General features: G+C 52.4%; 1 protein-coding gene across 1 annotated transcript; it reads left to right on the top strand.

The window, feature by feature from the left end:
• The first annotated feature begins 5,909 nt into the window (after positions 1–5,909).
• On the top strand, positions 5,910–13,835 carry LOC142829494 (C-type lectin domain family 4 member F-like). Its single transcript, XM_089777714.1, has 7 exons — positions 5,910–7,519; positions 8,290–8,406; positions 9,021–9,122; positions 10,811–10,951; positions 11,641–11,792; positions 12,156–12,274; positions 13,070–13,835. Exons 1-7 carry the CDS (start codon positions 7,459–7,461, stop codon positions 13,224–13,226), a joined length of 849 nt encoding a protein of 282 aa, XP_089633840.1. The 5' UTR covers positions 5,910–7,458; the 3' UTR covers positions 13,227–13,835.
• The last annotated feature ends 4,039 nt before the right edge of the window (positions 13,836–17,874 follow it).

Here is a 17,874-nt window from a genome sequence, read left to right on the forward strand (position 1 = left end):
GCACGGCCAGGCCCCCACTGCTGGGCTGGACTTGGCTTCTCTCTGGCACAGTCCCCGGGCCCCTCATCCAGCTGCGGGCTGCGGTGTCCCTCTTTCCGGCTCTTGCCAGTCGGCAGAACTCTCGCTTCCACCACTAGGCCGGACTACACATGGCCCAGCTGGCGCCAGGGCTGCTCTCACCACCAGGCCACACGCCCTGCCAGCTGTGCAAGGAGTTCCGAAGCTCTCTCTGCCATGGCACCATTACCCCAAGCAGCCAGCAGGCATCACTTCCCATTTCTATTTCAGGCCAGGGCTGCGTCAGAGGGAGGCCCCCACCCGGCAGGCTGCAGAAAGGACCCAGGTGCCAGTGAGCAGGGTCCGGCTCTGTGCGCAGGCAGAGAATGGCGACGGAGAACGTCTATGGGAACATTTAGGTGTCGGAAGCTGCTCCCCGGCAAAAGGTAAGCACATGGGCTGCTCCCGACCCTGGGCCCCCGCTGGGCTCTGCTTGGCCTTGAGGTCTCTCATGGCCTTCAACTCTGGGGAGGCCACATCTGGAGTATTGGAATGGGTTATCTAGGGAGGTGGTGTCCTGTATGAGGGATGGCAGAATCCCAAGCATTGGTACAGGCTGGGGACTGCCTGGCTAAGTAGCAGTTCTGCAGAAAAGGACCTGGGGATTGCAGTGGTTGAGAAGCTGGATATGAGCTAACAGTGTGCCCTTGTAGCCAAGAAGGCTAATGAGTGTATTAGGAGGAGCATTGCCAGTAGATCCAGAGATGTCATTATTCCCCTTTATTCAGCACTGGTGAGGTCACATCTGGAGTATTGTGTCCAGTTCTGGGCCCCCCACTATAGAAAGGAAGTGGACACATTAGAGGGGGGCCAGCGGAGGGCGACCAAAATGCTGAGGGGGCTGGAGCACATGACCTGTGAGGAGAGGCTGAGGGAGTGGGGTCTGTTCAGTCTGCAGAAGAGAAGAGTGAGGGGGGATTTGAGAGCATCCTGCAACTCCCTGAAGGGGGGTTCCAAAGAGGCTGGCGAGAGGCTGTTCTCAGTGGTGACGGATGCAGAACAAGGAGCAATGGGCTCAAGTTGCCGTGGGGGAGGTCTTGGTTGGATATTAGGAAAACCGATTTCCGGAGGCGGGTGGGGAAGCGCTGGGCTGGGTTCCCTGGGGGGGGGGGGGGGGAATCTCCATCCCTAGAAGGTTTCAGTCCCAGCTGGACCAAGCCCTGGCTGGGCTGATTGAGTTGGGCTGGTCCTGCTCTGGGCAGGGGACAGGACTCCCTGACTCCTGAGGGCTCTGCCAGCCCCAGGGTTCTGTGATTCTAGGGGTTTCTGGGCAGCGATCGCTTGTTCCGCCGACCACGTCCCCACAGCTCAGTCTTGCAGCAGGGGCAGCGGGCGAGGGCGCGTGTCATTCGTTCCCCGTGCAGCCTCCCCCGCCAGTCCCCAATGGGAGAGCGACACGGGCAGGAGAGGTGGGAGCCCGTGTCCAGCATCCCAGCCTCCTGTGGGGCAGTGCACTACACGGACTGGCCATAAACCCCATCCAGACTCCCCATCCGCAGCCCACTGGCATGGCCAGCCCCTCTAGGAGATCACTGGGCCAGCTTCTCACAGCCCCATCTCGGGGGACCAGCTCCCTCTCGACTCCCAGTTTCAGCGCAACACCCCTGTTCCTTCCTCTGCCCTGTCCCTGCCGGAGCACTGGCTTCTCCCCCTGAGCGGCTGGGGCAGGGCAGTGCTGGCTGTGTTAGCAGGGAAGGGGCTCCCCTGGCGTGGAGAGGGGGGAAGGGAGCCTGTTCCTCCAAGGACAGGGAGCAAGTGGATCTGGAAGCTTGGAGACAGGCACAAGGCTGTTTCCCTAAAGCTCCCAGCACAAGTGGGGTTCTTCAGGGGTCTGTTTTGGGACCCGCTCTCTTCAATATCTTCATCAACAATATAGATATTAGCATAGAAAGTACACTTACTATATTTGCAGATGATACTAAGCTGGGAGGGGTTGCGACTAATCTGGAGGATAGGGTCATAATTCAAAATGATCTGGATGAAGCCAGATGAAGTTTAATAAAGACAAATGCAAAGTGCTCCACTTAGGAAGGAACAATCAGTTTCACACATACAGAACGGGAAGCGACTGTCTGGGAAGGCGTACGGCAGAAAGAGATCTAGGGCTCAGAGTGGACCACGAGCTGAATATGAGTCAGCAGTGTGATGCTATTGCAAAAAAAGCAAACATGATTCTGGGAGGTGTTAACAGGTGTGTTGTGAGCAAGACACGATAAGTCATTCTTCCGCTCTACTCAGCGCTGGTTAGGACTCAGTTGGAGTATTGTGTCCAGTTCTGGGCACCGCATTTCAAGAAAGATTTGGAGAAATTTGAGAGGGTGCAGAGAAGAGCAACAAGAATGATTAAAGGTCTAGAGAACATGACCTATGAGGGAAGGCTGAAAGAATTGGGCTTGTTTAGTTTAGAAAAGAGAAGACTGAGGGGGACATGATAGCAGTTTTCAGGTATCTAAAAGGGTGTCATCAGGAGGAGGGAGAAAACTTGTTCATCTTGGCCTCTGGGGATAGAACAAGAAGTAATGGGCTTAAACTGCAGCAAGGGAGGTTTAGGTTGGACATTAGGAAAAAGTTCCTGTCAGGGTGGTCAAACACTGGAATAAATTGCCCAGGGAGGTTGCGGACTCTCCATCTGTGGAGATATTTAAAAGTAGGTTAGATAAATGTCTATCAGGGATGGTCTAGACAGTACTTGGTCCTGCCATGAGGGCAGGGGACTGGACTCCATGACCTCTCGAGGGCCCATCCAGTCCAAGTATTTGGGCAGGGAAGGAATCCGACAGCCTGGCCTCTCCACGCAGCTGCTGTTCGCCCCTGGAAGACCAAATCCAGATGCTCCGAGCACACTTGCTTCTGCCTGCGCAGAACTCCTAGATCGAGCGCTGGGCGAGTCCTGGTCCTTCCGTCGTCAGGCTTCGCCCTGTCTGGGATTGGCCGCCTGGCTCCCCTGCTGTGAAATCAGCAACCTGGGGGTGGGTCTTGGACAGGGTTGCTCTAGAAAGGCCCTCGTGCTGTGAGCCCTGCCTTCCAAGTGACGCATCCCCTGTCGCCCGTCGCCAGCATCTGGCCAGGGCAGCAGTGGGAACGGCTCATTAGGGTAGCGAGTGGCCGCATGACTGGCCCTTCTTCATCTCCGTGGGCTGCAAGATTGTTGTACCCAGAACAGCCTCCCGGGACAGCATCGGTTTGCTCACTGCACCCGCATACCTAGAATTGCCAGGCTGTTCCCTCTGGCATGCTTGGAACGCAGAGCGAGCACATGGCTCTCACAATCAGTGTTGTGAGCAATCAGCACCTCCCTTCCCCTGCCTGGCTTTATGTAATACTGGGAGAGAAAAGCTATGCAGATGGAAACCAGCACAATTGTGGGCAACAGAAAACAAATGCCTTGAGGCCACACACAGGACCCGGATGGGCCTCAGGTTTCCCACCACTGGGCTTGAAACAACACCCTACCCATCCTGACTAGCAGGTATTGATGGACATGTCTACCATGAACTTACCTAGTCATTTTTTGAACCCTCTTCTAGTCTTCGCCTTCACAACATCCACTAGCAAGGAGTTTGCTCTGGCAGGAAGCCCAAATATGGCACCATCCTCTGTGTGACTCAGCGCTCCGGCCGGGTCACAGGTATGGTTTCCCTGTCCGGAGGGGGGGGTGCATCAAGTTTCCTGCCCTCCCATCCTCTGCCTCACTGCCTCACAGGGCTGGGGGACCCAGGTCCACCCTCTATTCTGCATTCCCACTCAGGGACCAAGGCAGGCGCCAACATAGATAAAAAGGAATGGTTGCTTAGCACCTGCTGAGAGGGAAGGGAGCTCTCACGGCTGTTCCCCACTCTGGCGCTGTGAATGCAGAAGTTGGGGGCCTGCAAGAGAGCTCCAAAACCTTGCCTCTCCAGGCACCGGTTACAAAAACTTCCCTCCAAAATCTGGATTTGGGGGATCTTGCTGCTACCATGAAGTGCTTTTGGGGTGGGCACTTGAAACCAACCCATGGGGTACCCCAAGCTCTTTCCCCCCAAAAGAGCTTGAAAAAGAAAAGAAAAGAAAAGAAAAGAAAAGAAAAGAAAAGAAAAGAAAAGAAAAGAAACAAGCTGACCCCCTCAATCAAAAGCCTGCAGATATATACAAACAGACCTTCCAGGACACAACAATCATCCAATATCGGTTAATTAGAATAAAAAGCCCCCAATCTTTTTTTATTGGAACAAAACTACCGTTGCAAGCATAGTAAATTGGCTAGGTAGAAAGAGCCACAATCTGATATAATTCCTCAGGGAACGTCCCTGAGCTGTAAACCTTAGCTACAAAGAGAAAAACAATTCGCCAGCTCTGACATGATTTCCAAACCCCCATACAAGGAAAACAGTAAACCCTGATGGACTTTTCCCTATTTACACATTTCAAGAAGTCCGTTCTTGGAGAGAGAAAGCATCTCCCATCTCCCTCAATTCCTGGGAGAAACTGCTCTGATCTCAAAACAAAGAAGAGAGCGAAACATGCCCTCCCCGCCTTCCCCCACCCCCCGTCCCAGTTTGAAATTCCTACCTGCTTAGTTATTAGCTGACCGCCCAGCACCTCTGCTAGGTACCTGAGTTAACCCCTTAGTCAGCAGGTGCTGGTCAGCACTCCCACTGATCATGACAGGAGCCCTTGAGCTCCTTCCCGGTGTGGGTGCCAAGAAAGAGAGGAAGAGGCATCCATAGCCGGTTCTCAGCCTTTTCAAATTAAAAAAGGCTTCTGCCAGCAGAAGAAGACAAGTCAGCACAGAGTGTCAACTTTTTAATGGAAAATGGAAAAGGGACTGCCTGTGTGTCGAGGTGAAATGCAAGGCCGTTGGCCTGATTTGTGGAGAAGCAATTTCTGTCTTGAAACAAAATCAAACATTAGAAAGACTTGACAGCACAAAGCACATCAAACAGGAGGAATACCATGGACAGCTGCATGTGGGCAAAACTGAAGAACTTTAAAAGACTTTGCATGTACAAGAAACAATTTTGACCAAAACAGGAAAGGAGAGGGCCGGCGTTATGCAAACAAATTACGTGTTGAGAGATCTTCAGACGGAGAGTTTGTAAAGGAATCTTACAAACATTGCAGGAGGAGTAACGCTAGTTTGAATTAGGGGCTTTAGTTCAAACTACCTACCCCGTGCTGCGTGTAGCCGCGGGCAGGGAGTTCGAACTACCGGGCAATTAAAAATGGCGGCGCCTGGGAACATGCAAATAAAGCTGGGGATATTTTAATCCCGGGCTTCATTTGCAAATTCGAATGACTACATTAGCCACCCTAGTTCGAACTAGGGTGGCTAGTGTAGACTTACCCTACATGTTTATAACCCCAGATAAAGCTATTATACAATTACGTGACTAGCTTATACAGAATCAGTAGAAGATAAGCTTTCGTTTGACACCTCACATGGCCCCCTTTTTATAGACCTTTGGGGCAAATACCCCCCCATGGGTGCAGCAGTGATCTGGCTGCTCCCCTTAAAATCTAATAATGTGCCAGGGGGTCGCCGGGCTGGGGTGGGAGTGAAGTGCAAACTGCTCTGGCCCATGTGATGCTTTTGAACAGAGACACAGGCGTTGGCTAAGTGCTCCCAGATCTCTGCACCCTGCGAGCTGAGTCAGCAGGGCCGGGCAGCAGCAGCGGCCACTTTAAAGGTTAGATTTCCTTACCCGGCTGTCCCTTCCTCTGGTTCCTGGCTCTGAGGAGGGTGTGGGGAGGGGAGGATTTGATGTGGGGGGGCGCTCCCGGCACTGGTGGGGGGCCTAGTTCAAAGGGTGGGGTGAGTGCATTGGGATGGGGGATGCTGGGGAGGGGCTGGCTCTGGAGGAGGGGGGGTGCATTGGGGTTACTTATAATATTTTTTTAAATTAAAGATACTTTATAACAAAAGGAAAAACTTAAAAAATAATAGTCTGGTTACATTTTAAAGACTAACAAAGATATAAATCAGCAAAAGCGGCGAGGAGTCCTGTGGCACCTTATAGACTAACCGAAGTGTTGGAGCATAAGCTTTCGTGGGCAAAGACCCACTTCGTCAGATGCATGTAGTGGAAATTTCCCGAGGCAGGTATAAATATGCAGGTTTTTTTTCTTTTTGTTTTACCAAGATCAGACTAACACGGCTACCTCTCTATTACAATAAATTTGACATTCTCAAAATCTTTTTTACTTTGTATTCATTAAAGCAATGTGTTACTTATTTGCTATAACAGTGGTTTTAAATATTTGAGTGAAATATAGTGCTGAAATTCATATTTAGGTTGTATAACGTTAATTTCTCTCGTGTTTTATAAAAATTTTGTATGTAAAAGACATGAACCTAATGAGAATGGGATATGAACACATTTAAAGAGAAAAAAATATTTAACAGAATTTAAACCACAAAACTTTATAATTTATATGTCTGTAATTAGTAAAATAAGTACAGCCGGTCCCCGAGTTACAAAAGGTCGAATTACAACCTTTCCTACTTATGACCAAACCTCCCATTAAGTGTTCATAAGCCGGTCCCCGACTTACGAACATACGATCCATGCTTACAAACAGCGCGGTCACATTTAAATTAATGGGGTCCGACTTATGAACACTTCGAGTTACAGCCAAGTGTTTGGTACATAAACGACTGTAATTCATTAAACAATAAATATCCTAAGAGATGGGTTATTTCCAGTGGTGTAGTGAGGAGGGTGTGGGAGGGGGAGGGGAAGTGGCCCCTGGGTGCCACACTAGTGAGGTGCCAGTATAATCCCCCTACATGCCCCCGTCATCCCTCTGCTCACCTGCTCTTCCTCTGCCCACTGCCACCAGCTGGAGCTACCTCCTCTTCGCCTCTCTGCCCCTAGCCCAACCCCCTCCACCTCTGCAAGGGGGCTAGTGCGTGTGGGACCGAGCCCCAAACTGGAGGGGGTCGGGTAAGACGCGGTACAAGCTCCCCCCACTCCTCTCAGGGTCGGGCCCCCTCGGTAACCCATCCCAGTGACACACAATATTCCTTAGGCCAATGGTTTCATTGCCAGGTGGGCACCTGCACCTAGAAATGGGTCTGAGAGCCACCGACTCGGCACACAAAGGACACCCCAGAGCTCTTGCATGGGGACAGCACTTGGCCATTGCTCACACCAGGGAAATGTTTAATGACTATTAAAGTGCATACGGGGCATCGGGCCATTTGCCTAGCAGGCAGCCTGGCTTATCTCTCTTGCAATTCACTCAGAGGATGTACGGAAGCCCAGCCTTACACGCTGTGGTCTGAGGCTTTGTGACCTACCAATTAACGAACTCACCATCCGTTGTGTGTCTGGGCAGCTTCAAATAAGTTAACCAGCCGCTGCGAAACACTCGCTTACCAGAAACCATTTATCAAGCTCAGCTCACGGGCACGGACAGAGAATGGAGGACGAAGCTATTTACATAAATTTGGATACTGGAAAACCACATCTCCAGCCTGCAGGTAAGCGTTCAGCTCCTGGGGAAGGATGGGGGATGGAGGAGGAAGCCATCTATACACATGTGGATACTAGAGAAGCAAGTCTCCAGCCTCCAGGTAAGGACCTCACACGCCGAATCCTTCAGGCCAACCTGCCCTGTTCTCTGGACTCCCGGCACTTGGCTCTTGGTCAGCTTTAGACCCAGCGGCAGCAGCAGCAGCATGTGCAGTGGACAAGAGGGGTTTGGCCTGGCCTTGATCTCCCCTGGCTCCCAGCAGGGCTTGCAAACTGGGCTCCCATCTCCCACGAAAACCAGCTTGTTACCCAAACAAACCCAACGCGTGAGGGGACTTCACAAGGGTTTAGGAGGCGAGTTGGGGTCAGTTCTCAGTTCCTCTGCACTGGTTCTGCCCTCCCAGATCTACAGCCACTGGCTCTCCGGAGCAGACCCACGGTCCCTCCAGCCCAGTCACCTGCCTCTGATGCTGGCCTGTGCGGATGCCCCAGAGAAAGGAGCGAGATACCCCGGCACCGGGCAGTTATGCCTCAGCCCAGGCAGTTAGTGGGTGGCTGATGCCCCCGCAGGGTTTTTACTCCCCCATGGATCTCTGTCTAACTGCCAGGCTTCCTCAAAGTGCCCTGAGCCCCTGGCCTCAGTCCCAGCTACGTGAGGGCACTGTGGCTTCGGCCTCCCACCGACTGGGCTAACTCCTCACCAGGCGGGGAGACCTGGCAGGGCAGAGCCAAGATGGGCTCCAGGGTCCATGGAAACATTCCTCTTGTCCCCCACTAGGCAAACGCCCTGACACGCCCGCTGCGCCGCCTGGCAAGTCCGCGAACACCCTCTGCTCCCTGCTGGTTGTTCTGAGCCTGGCTCTGGGCGTCTCCCTCGTTGCAGTGACCGTCCTGTGTAAGTCGCCCCCGGCGCAGGGTCTGACTCCGTGTCCTTGTTCGAAAGACAAACCAAGCGGCCGTAACATTGGTGTGAGTGGAGGGGCCGAGGGGAGGGGCCCAGCTCTCTGCAGCGTCCCCTCGGGTGCGGGGTCCCCCCAGATCAGTCAACTCCTAGTGCTCTGCATACGCCCACTCGCTGGGCAGGGGAGATTTGTGGGTGTCCGTGGCATGTTCCTGTAGATACTCAGGGCCAGGTTTTATGGGTTTGCAGCCAGGGAGGGGAAAACACAGAGGACCTGAGTGCGAGGGCCCGTGTTCAGGGGAGCACAGGGCTGCTCTCTTGGAGTGTGTCTGGGGCTGCAGTCACCACAAAGGGAATGGGGAGCCATGGGGAACTCATGGGGCACTGGCACTTGCGGGGCGGGGGCACTCAGGGAATATTCCGGGACACCCCCTGCCCAATTCGGACGTCAGCCTAAATGGCAGATGCTTCCCAGTTCTGGTGCTTGAGTCCCACGGACAATAAAAATCTCGTCTCGACTAACGAGCAAATCATCCGCCGCACTGCGAGAGTCTGTTCTCTTGCGCTGTGAGCGAAGCACCGCTGACCCCAGGGCCATGTGATCCTAGATTTCCAGGGGCAGAAAAACCTACGAGATGTAGAAGCAGCTCACAAAATCAGAGTCTCTCTGCAGCCCAACAGCACCGTGGACACCTCAAAGGAGCTGGCCGGTGAGTGGGGCCGGGTGTGCGCTTGCTGCCTTCTCGAGCATGGGGACTCCCCTGGGCCCATCACTGCGCCTCTGGGCACCTGGCACTCTTCGATCATTTCTCCTCCCAGCGCCTTGGGAGACAGAGCCCGTTGCTCAGAGGGGAATGGAGGCACCGGGAGGGCACAGGGGTGTCTGCACTGAAGGGAGCAGCCTCACAGCCCAGGCAGCGGGTACGTGAGAGCTGCTGGAGCCGTATGGGCGCTGTGGCGTCAACCAGGCCGCAGGGATGGGAAAGGCACCAAATCAGTCACACAGAGCACCTCAGCAGCCAGCAAGAAGCCTCACAAGCAATCCCCTGAGCCATCCCAGTGCTCTCTGTGCCCACCCAGCCCCACCTCACACAGGGGAGAGGTTATAACCCATCCCCCACCTTCACAACCTTACACAGATGAGAAATTATGAACGCCAATCTCACCAACTGTGAACAGCTTCTTCCAGGCTCCAAGGACTGGCCACAGTCCCAAGTCAATTCTTACCTCAGCTCTTACCCAAACAAGCACTCTGTGCCAATCCTTTAGGGTCTAAATTAGAAAGCAAGAAAAAAGCAAGAAAGCAAGAAAGCAAGAAAGATGGTTGAGAGTAGGATTCTGAAAGAAAGCACATTACACACACCAGTCCTCAAGTTCTTGATGCAGGCTGTTCGCAGAGGTGCAATAGACTGCTATCTTAAAAGTCTCTGGTGTACCTCCTAGAATCATAGAATCCCAGAGCTGACAGAGACCTCAGGAGTCATCAATTCCAGCCCCCCACCCAAAGCAGGACCAATCCCAACTCAATCATCCCAGCCAGGGCTTTCTCCAGCTGGGTCTTAAAACACGTCCCCTTGGTAACCCATCCCAGGGTTTCACCCCCCTTCCAGGGAAATGGTTTTTTCTAATATCCAACCTAGACCTCCCTCACTGCAACTTGAGACCATTGTTCCTCGTTCTGCCACCGCAGAGAACAGCCTCTTGCCATCCTCTTTGGAACCCCCCTGCAGGGAGTTGAAGGTTAGGACGGGTCAACAGATCCTACGGGCCCTCTCTCCATAGCAGGGATGCTTCTGAAGTCAAGAGCAGATTGAAGACAAAAATGGAGGAACCCTCAGGATTCTTTTCTAACCTTGCCCATGCAGAGGGAAATCCATTGTCCTCCAGTGCGATGACACCTCCCAAAATGGAGCTGATCACATGATCACCAGGTCATTTTTAGGCAAGGGGACATGGGGTGCCGGCTGGTCTGCCAGTTTTCAGCAGAATTGTTTATTGGTGACACTTAGTAAACATTGTCCATGAAGCATCGCTAGTCCCTGGGTCGCCACCCCTCACAGTAGGTGAGTGATGCCTGCTACTGCCTCCCGGACACCAAACATTCACCATACAAGTACCGAGGCCACAGTCACAGCTTCACAGACCAGACTCAGACCTGTATGTGAGCAGTATAAACAGAATCAGCAACACAGAACCTTCCCGTAGACACCTCACACAGCCCACCGTGCACAGAGCGTGGGGAGCACACAGCAGTGGGTGCAACAGTGATCGGCACTTTCCTATTAAAATCCACCAATGTCACAACCTGGCCCAACGGAGCCGGCAGGGGCTGCCCTAGAACACGTCCCACCAATCCCGCGTTCTGATCCCCGCTGACGTCGCTCTGACTTGCTCCCAGCGCTGCAGCTCCTGGGCAAAGCACAGGCAGGAGTCCGGATGCTGAGAGCCCAGCTGGGAAATGTCAGTGCGGAGAACAGAGAACTCCAGACCCGTCTGGATAACATCACTGCAGCACTGCGAGCAGCGCAGGATTGCTTCAGTAAGTCAGAGCTGCAGTGCTGACCGGCCCCAATTCCTGCCAGTACCGGGGTAAACGAGATTTTCGGGCTTTCGCCAATACCGAATTCTCCTGCATTAGAAATCATCTGCGGCTACGCCTGTGCAGACTCCATGGTGAACCGTGTGGAGTTCACTTACACCCTAGGCCTTGTTAGCCTAATGGAAGCTCCCAGCTACCAGCTCTTGCTGGATGCTTTAGGCCAGTCCGGGCAGAGGCAGAGAGAAATTGGCCTTTCAGTGCCTGGGGTTTTATGCTCAGAACTGTCCCTGGGCCAACACTCCCTGCACACTGTGGGGGGAACCCAATTGGCAATAGACCTGAGACCTTCACTACTGACCACTTACGGTCCCTGAGCACTGTTCCCCCCTGCTAGCTCAGCTGAGTGGTGAGTCTTCCCGTTCCTATTACAGCCGTGCTGCTCTGCACATGCTCCAGCCCAGATGCAGCTGCATTTCCATTCTGGGGGAGGGACCCTAGGGTGACAGCGTCTCTCGGATCCTTTCTACGGCCACCAGAGTGATTCATTGAGCTGCTGGAGAATCGGGCTCAGACATTCTCTGGGCCTGGGGCAGCCGAGGGGCAGGGGAAATGCAGCAGGAGAAGCTCTGAGCTCCCTGCGGGTGTCCCTGCGACTAGTCCTGGTGTCTGACCCCTGTCTCTCCTCCCAGGGGACGTGCAGACAAAGCTCTCTGCAGGCTGGAGGCGTCATGGTGGGAACCTCTATTACTTCTCCCAAGAAGAGAAGTCGTGGTTTAAGGCGCAGCAGTTCTGTGTGTCTCAGGGCTCATACCTGGCCTCTGTCTCCTCCCAAGAGGAGAAGGTAAGTGCAGGTGGCAGGATGCAGCAAACCTGCAACTTGCCTTGTGCCAAACTCTGGGCGAGGATGCCCGGCCCTGGAACCTGAGGCAGGGATCCACCCATCAGTTGAGAAGCAGGGATGGGCAGGGGCGCGGTGCCAGGCCTGGACAACCTAGAGTCTGGGGGTCAGGGAGAGAGGGATTGGGGTTCTGTCTAGTTTCTCTGGGACAGGTCACCTTGGTTACCCCATGCAGATACACAGACCCAGAGACTCCAGGACTCCTGCTATGTCCACCACTCCCCATCTTGTTCGGCCCTGGCAGCTGCGCCTGCAACTGTAGCCTGTCTTGGGTGGTCTGACCATGCTGGGATCTGTGTTGGGCAGGAGTTCCTCTCCAAGGAGATCCGGGGACAAAAACACTGGATTGGACTCACCGACATGGGGACTGAAGGCCACTGGCGCTGGGTGGACGGCTCAGAATACAGGGCAGAAGCCGGCAGGGGGTGAGTAACACGGAGACTGATCCCGTGTTAATGTCTCGTCAGAAGCTCTTTCAGCAGCGTCTGTTTGGCCCCTTGGCTTGATGCAGCCCCCAGCTCAGGGGGCCCGATCCTGAGGGAGGCTCCCAAGCGCTGCCCCAGCAGAAATTTACCCTCTCAGGAATTCCTACGCATGCCCCTTTGCTCCGAGTGGTGCCCAGACATGCAGTGAGTGCTCCGTGCCAGTGAGACCGAGGCCAGAGCCTCCCTGGGGACTCGCCACTAACCTGAATGAACCACCTGGATTCACACCAGCTGAGGGGCTGGCTCTGAGCCAACTCCACGCAGTTGGCTGTGGGGGGCAGGCTGCAGGGACCGGGGCACAGCTGGAGCCAGCTGGAGCCGGTGCACTGAGCACAGAGGCCGGGGCTGAGGCCCATGACCGGGGCAGGGAGAAGCCAATGAGGGAACCCGCTGCCCTCTCTTTCCGTCCCAACGTCCCCATCTCGGGCTGTGCCTGGGACGTGCTGAGCCGCACGCTTGGTGCTTGGCCCTGAGATCTGAGCGGCTGCTGCTCCGTGTTTGGAGCCACGCGGTCTCCTGGGCCCTTTCCTGACCTGTCAGACCCAGGGCAATTTCTCCCCTTAGAAGCCCTTTGCAACGCCGGCCACGAATGCCGCGGAGAACGCTGAAAGGCGGCGGGGGGGGGGGGGCACTTTGCTGAGTCATTTCCAGGTGTCTTGGTCCCCTGCAGACACCAGAGTCTGATCTCGGCACGTGGCTGTGGTTCTCCTGACACAGGAACACTCTGCTCTGCAGGTTCTGGGATTCCCATCAGCCTGACAACTGGCACCAGGGGATCGGAGGCAGCGAAGACTGTGTTGAGATCCGCACAATGGCTATGTGGAATGATGTCAACTGCTCTCTGCCTGCGCGGTGGATCTGTAAGCAATCATGTGGACAGGCTGGGCTGTGACATGCAGGGCCCAGCCCCCCAAAAGCACCTTGATTTCTACGCTCCCTGCTGTTGAGGAGACCCGTCCATAGATGGGTGCCCGGGAGTCATGCACTGCACTCGTGGAATGAGGAGTAACGGTAGTTCGGACTAGGAAGACTAGTCCGAACTACCTAGTTCGTGCCGCGTGTAGCGGCGCGGCACGGAGTTCGAACGAGCAGGGATTTAAAAATGGCGGTGCCCAGTTTATGCAAATAAAGCCTGGGAAATTCAAATCCCGGGCTTCATTTGCAAGTGCGGTATGCCTACATTACCCCGCTAGTTCGAACTAGCAGAGTAGTGTAGACATACCCTTAAGAATTAGATTTAAATTGTTAATTATTTCATTTAAATATTGCTTTTAATGCTTGTGATGCCTTTTAATGTCTTTCAATGTTGTTTTAATTGCTTAGTACTAAATATACATATATACAGATAATGCTTTTAAAATTGCCCGAGTTGAGTGCAATAAAATTGTTAAAGGTATGTTTAAGATACCGTGAAAGACTCTTGCTCAAACTATCTTACCCATTACCAAGATAGCTTCCCCAATTATCACCTCTAATACCATTAGCTCACAGACATCCCACTCTCCCCACCTCTAATATCATCGATTCACAGACACTTATCTTCCTTCCCCCCCCTCCCCCCGCATCCCCCTCCTGTTCTGAAATGTGATTTGTCCTTTTCATATGTGTCCTTTGGTATATATGGTTGTGACTATTTTCTTCCACTATTTGATCTGAGGAAGTGGGTCTGGCCCACGAAAGCTCATCATCTAATAAACCATCTTGTTAGTCTTTAAAGTGCTACATTGTCCTGCATTTTGCTTCAGCTACCCCAGACTAACACGGCTACATTTCTATCACTATTCTTCTGTTCTGTGAATGATGAACCATATGAGTATTGGGATACGGCTTAATTAACTGGATCACAGCGCCCTCTTGTGACACTGCCAGCTGTCCTTCCCTTTCTCAGCCATCTCCCCTTCTCTGGAGCCGCACTTGCACCTATGGCTGAGCTCCCGTGTGCGTTTGGTGCCTCCCAGCTCATGGCAGGGCTTCTTCCAGCTCTGGGGTTTGTTCCCCTGCTTGCTGCTGCTCTTCTTTTGCTGGTGGTTTGCCGTGGTGTGATCCTGCTTCCCCCTGCTCTACCGTGGGATAGATCTGAACACATCAGGTCTTACACCCCAGGGAAGCAATTCCTCCCAAAAGCGGTTGTCAGAAATCACCAATGTGGTTTCCTGACAGGGCTCTTTGTCTGCCAGAGGGTGTGCATGTGTGTGTGTGTGTGTGTGGCTCAGGTAGTCAACAGAGCAGATTCCAAGACAACCTGAAAAGACCACAAAATCAGATAAGAACTGAAGACACCGGTCCAGGTTTACTGTCAAATAATAGTTGATAGTAGACTCTCCTGATCCCCATGCATATGTAATCCTGACAATGGCCCAGCTCACTTCCCCCTAGACTGGACAAAGACAGCCCCTTCAAGACACATCTTTATACCCACATACAAACAAGTTATGCATGAGGGTGCCATCCTCTGATGTTACTTAGATACCAGTACCACCCATTACCTTGAATGTGGGGGTTCAATCACTATCTATTGTGCTGTCAGTTTAGACCCTGTCCTGAACCCTGGTGGGTTTGTCTGTTATTTGAGGGGTGTTTTTGTTACTGCCAAGATTTTTCTTCACAAGTGTTCTGTTCCGACCCCTCTGGAGTGTGTTTATGGCCTGTGCCTGGTATCTCTTAGGTATGAGCGTTTCTGCACTATCAATCCTATTCTTGCCAACTTTGGGGAGAAGGATCTTTCTCTTGCTCACAGCTTCACTTTCCTTTATATTAAGAAAGTCTTTGGCATTGTTGCCTAGGCCACAAACCTCATGCCAGCCCTGTGCTACATGGGCTTATACTTCAGGCCATCATCTTACTACAAGTGTCATTCGAGACAGAGAACTGCTTCCCTGGAATTCAGCACAGAAGAGTTGACAAAGCAAAAAATAAAAGAAAGTAACCTGATCATGTCTAACAAAACATTCCCTGTTTACTTACATACCCTTTGTTCCCAGGTTCTGTCCTTTCTAGACATGGATATTCCTGAAAATCGCATCCTTTATTCCTCACTCAGTCCTTCTTTCCCCCAGCTCTTGCTCAGAGCTCAAACAAAGAACTGAAGAAGGCAGAATGTGTTTTGATTCAAATCTTTCACTCTCTTCCCTTTGGCTGTCCTGGCTCCCTGCCAACACCTGGATATCCATAGGTTATGGGTGAAACCCTTTACAGGCAATTTAATTAACTGAATGCAGGGATGTCTAGAAAAGGCTAGAACCCCTAACATCTATCAGCTTCTAGCCAGGAGCAGGACCGCAAGAGGTGGGTGCCCACCTGGTCTAGTGCGGAGATCATGGACCTCATCCAGGTTTGGGGGGAGGTCTCCAACATCCACAATCTCTGCACTAGGCACGGGAAAGCGGCCATCTAGGGCAGGATAGCTGCCAGCCTGGCCACCAAAGGCCACATGCGAAACCAGGAGCAGGTTTCCATGAAAATCAAGTTGGTCCAATGAGACCCCGGACCCTGAGCCCTGAGCTTAGAACGTAAGAACATAAGAACAGCCGTACTGGGTCAGACCAAAGGTCCATCTAGCCCAGTAGCCTGTCTGCCAACAGCGGCCAACACTAGGTACCCTGGAGGGGATGGACCGAAGACAATGACCGAGCCATTGGTCTCATGCCATCCATCACCAGCCTTCCACAAACAGAGGCCAGGGACACCATTCCTACCTCCTGGCTAATAGCACTCCATGGACCCAACCTCCATGATTTTACCTAACTTCTCTTTAAACTCTGTTATAGTTCTAACGTTCACAGCCTCCTGTGGCAAGGAGTTCTACAGGTTGACTATTTGCTTTGTGAAGAACTTTCTTTTATTAGTTTGAAGCCTGCTACCCATTAATTTCATTTGGTGTCCTGTAGTCCTTATATTAAGGGAATTAATGAAGAACTTTTCTTTATGCACCCTCTCCACACCACTCATGATTTTATAGACCTCTATCATATCCCCTCTCAGTCTCCGCTTTTCTAAGCTGAAATGTCCCAGTCTCTTTAGCCTTTCTTCATATGGGACCTGTTCCAAACCCCTGATCATTTTAGTTGCCCTTTTCTGAACCCTTTCCAAGGCTAAAACATCTTTTTTGAGGTGAAGAGACCACATCTGTACACAGTACTGAAGATATGGCGTACCATAGTTTGATACTTCCCCTCCTCCTTCTTCCCCTGGCTTCCCCCTTCCAGCTCCCTCCTCCCAGGTTTCCACCTCCCCTCTCCTACCCTCTCTCTTCCCCTCTCCCACCTCCTTTTCCCAGTCTCCTCAGAGGTTCATCCTCCTCCCCCCAGTTTTGTTAAATAAAGAGAGTTTCTATTTTTGACCACACGTGTCCTTTATTTTTTACATCAGGAAGGGGGGCTAAGGAGGGGTAAGTGAAAGGAGATGAGGGAGGAATGGGGCACGAGCCCCCGATGGGGAGGACTGGGGTGGCTCTGTGGGCTCCTTGGGGTGGAAGCTCTCCTGCAGCCCCCCGATTGACCCCCTCCCCCGGATGGCAGCCTGCGGCAAGTGCAGCTGGGCTGATGGCCGAGTGCTGTGATGTGCTGAGTGTGGGCACTCAGGGCACTCCAAGCCAGGACTGCTTTGCAAGCGGGGAACCCTGAGAACTGTCTGTCCGGGGTGGGGGTCGGGTCCCTTTAAGCACAACCCTCAGCTAGCCTGAGGCAGCAGCTCCACACTCTAAGTCCTGGTTCCGGCCAGCCTTAACTTCGGTTCAGAGTCCACTCAATGTGGACATGCTAATTCGAATTAGTTTTTAGGTCTAGATGCACTAATTCGAATTAGCTTAGTTCGAATTAAGTCATTCAAATTAAGTTAGTTCGAATTAATGCTGTAATGTGACATGCCCGATGAAACTCCAGTTGATCAAAAGTTCTCTGTGAGCAGCTTTCCTGGGCATTGCTACCTTAGATGTCAGAGACAGTGTAAAACCAGCAGAGGGAGCTACGCTACTTTTCAGGGGAGTGTGAACCTGGTAATCGGGTTTTTACAGCAGATGATCAAAATTCTTCACACTTCAAACTTTGGAAAGCCTCTTTCCTTTGAAATTTGACAAACAGAAATAAAATAGTGCTGAAAATCTCAGCTTCCCCCCGCCATGCTTCTTTGCTGTCATATTTGTATGTCAGATTCGTGTGTATTGGTCGGTGATGATGGTACTTTTGTGAGATGATTTAATAGAAATCTGTAGCACAGAATGCATTCCCCACTACATTTAAGGTAGCACAGTTTTTAGTGCTCACACTTCGATATTGTTTGTCCTAATTGAAAACTTTACATTAGAGGCAATTATTGAAATCATACGAACTGGCTGTGCTGGTGACAACTGGCAACAGTGGTTACAATTCAACGGTAGTTACTAGGACAAACCCATGTCAGCTGTCGGTGCACATGCGTTGTGCACTCCCTGTTGTTTCCTAGCAGGTAGCGGGGCTGATCTTATACAGGTGCTGGTCTCTCCACCATTAGTAACCCAGCAGCCTTTGCAGGCGAGCGCTATTCACAGGAGCCAAGTTGTACCT

The sequence above is a fragment of the Pelodiscus sinensis genome, chromosome 4 (genome assembly GCF_052426305.1).
Source record: "Pelodiscus sinensis isolate ZL-2025 chromosome 4, ASM5242630v1, whole genome shotgun sequence".
NCBI lineage: Eukaryota > Metazoa > Chordata > Testudines > Trionychidae > Pelodiscus > Pelodiscus sinensis.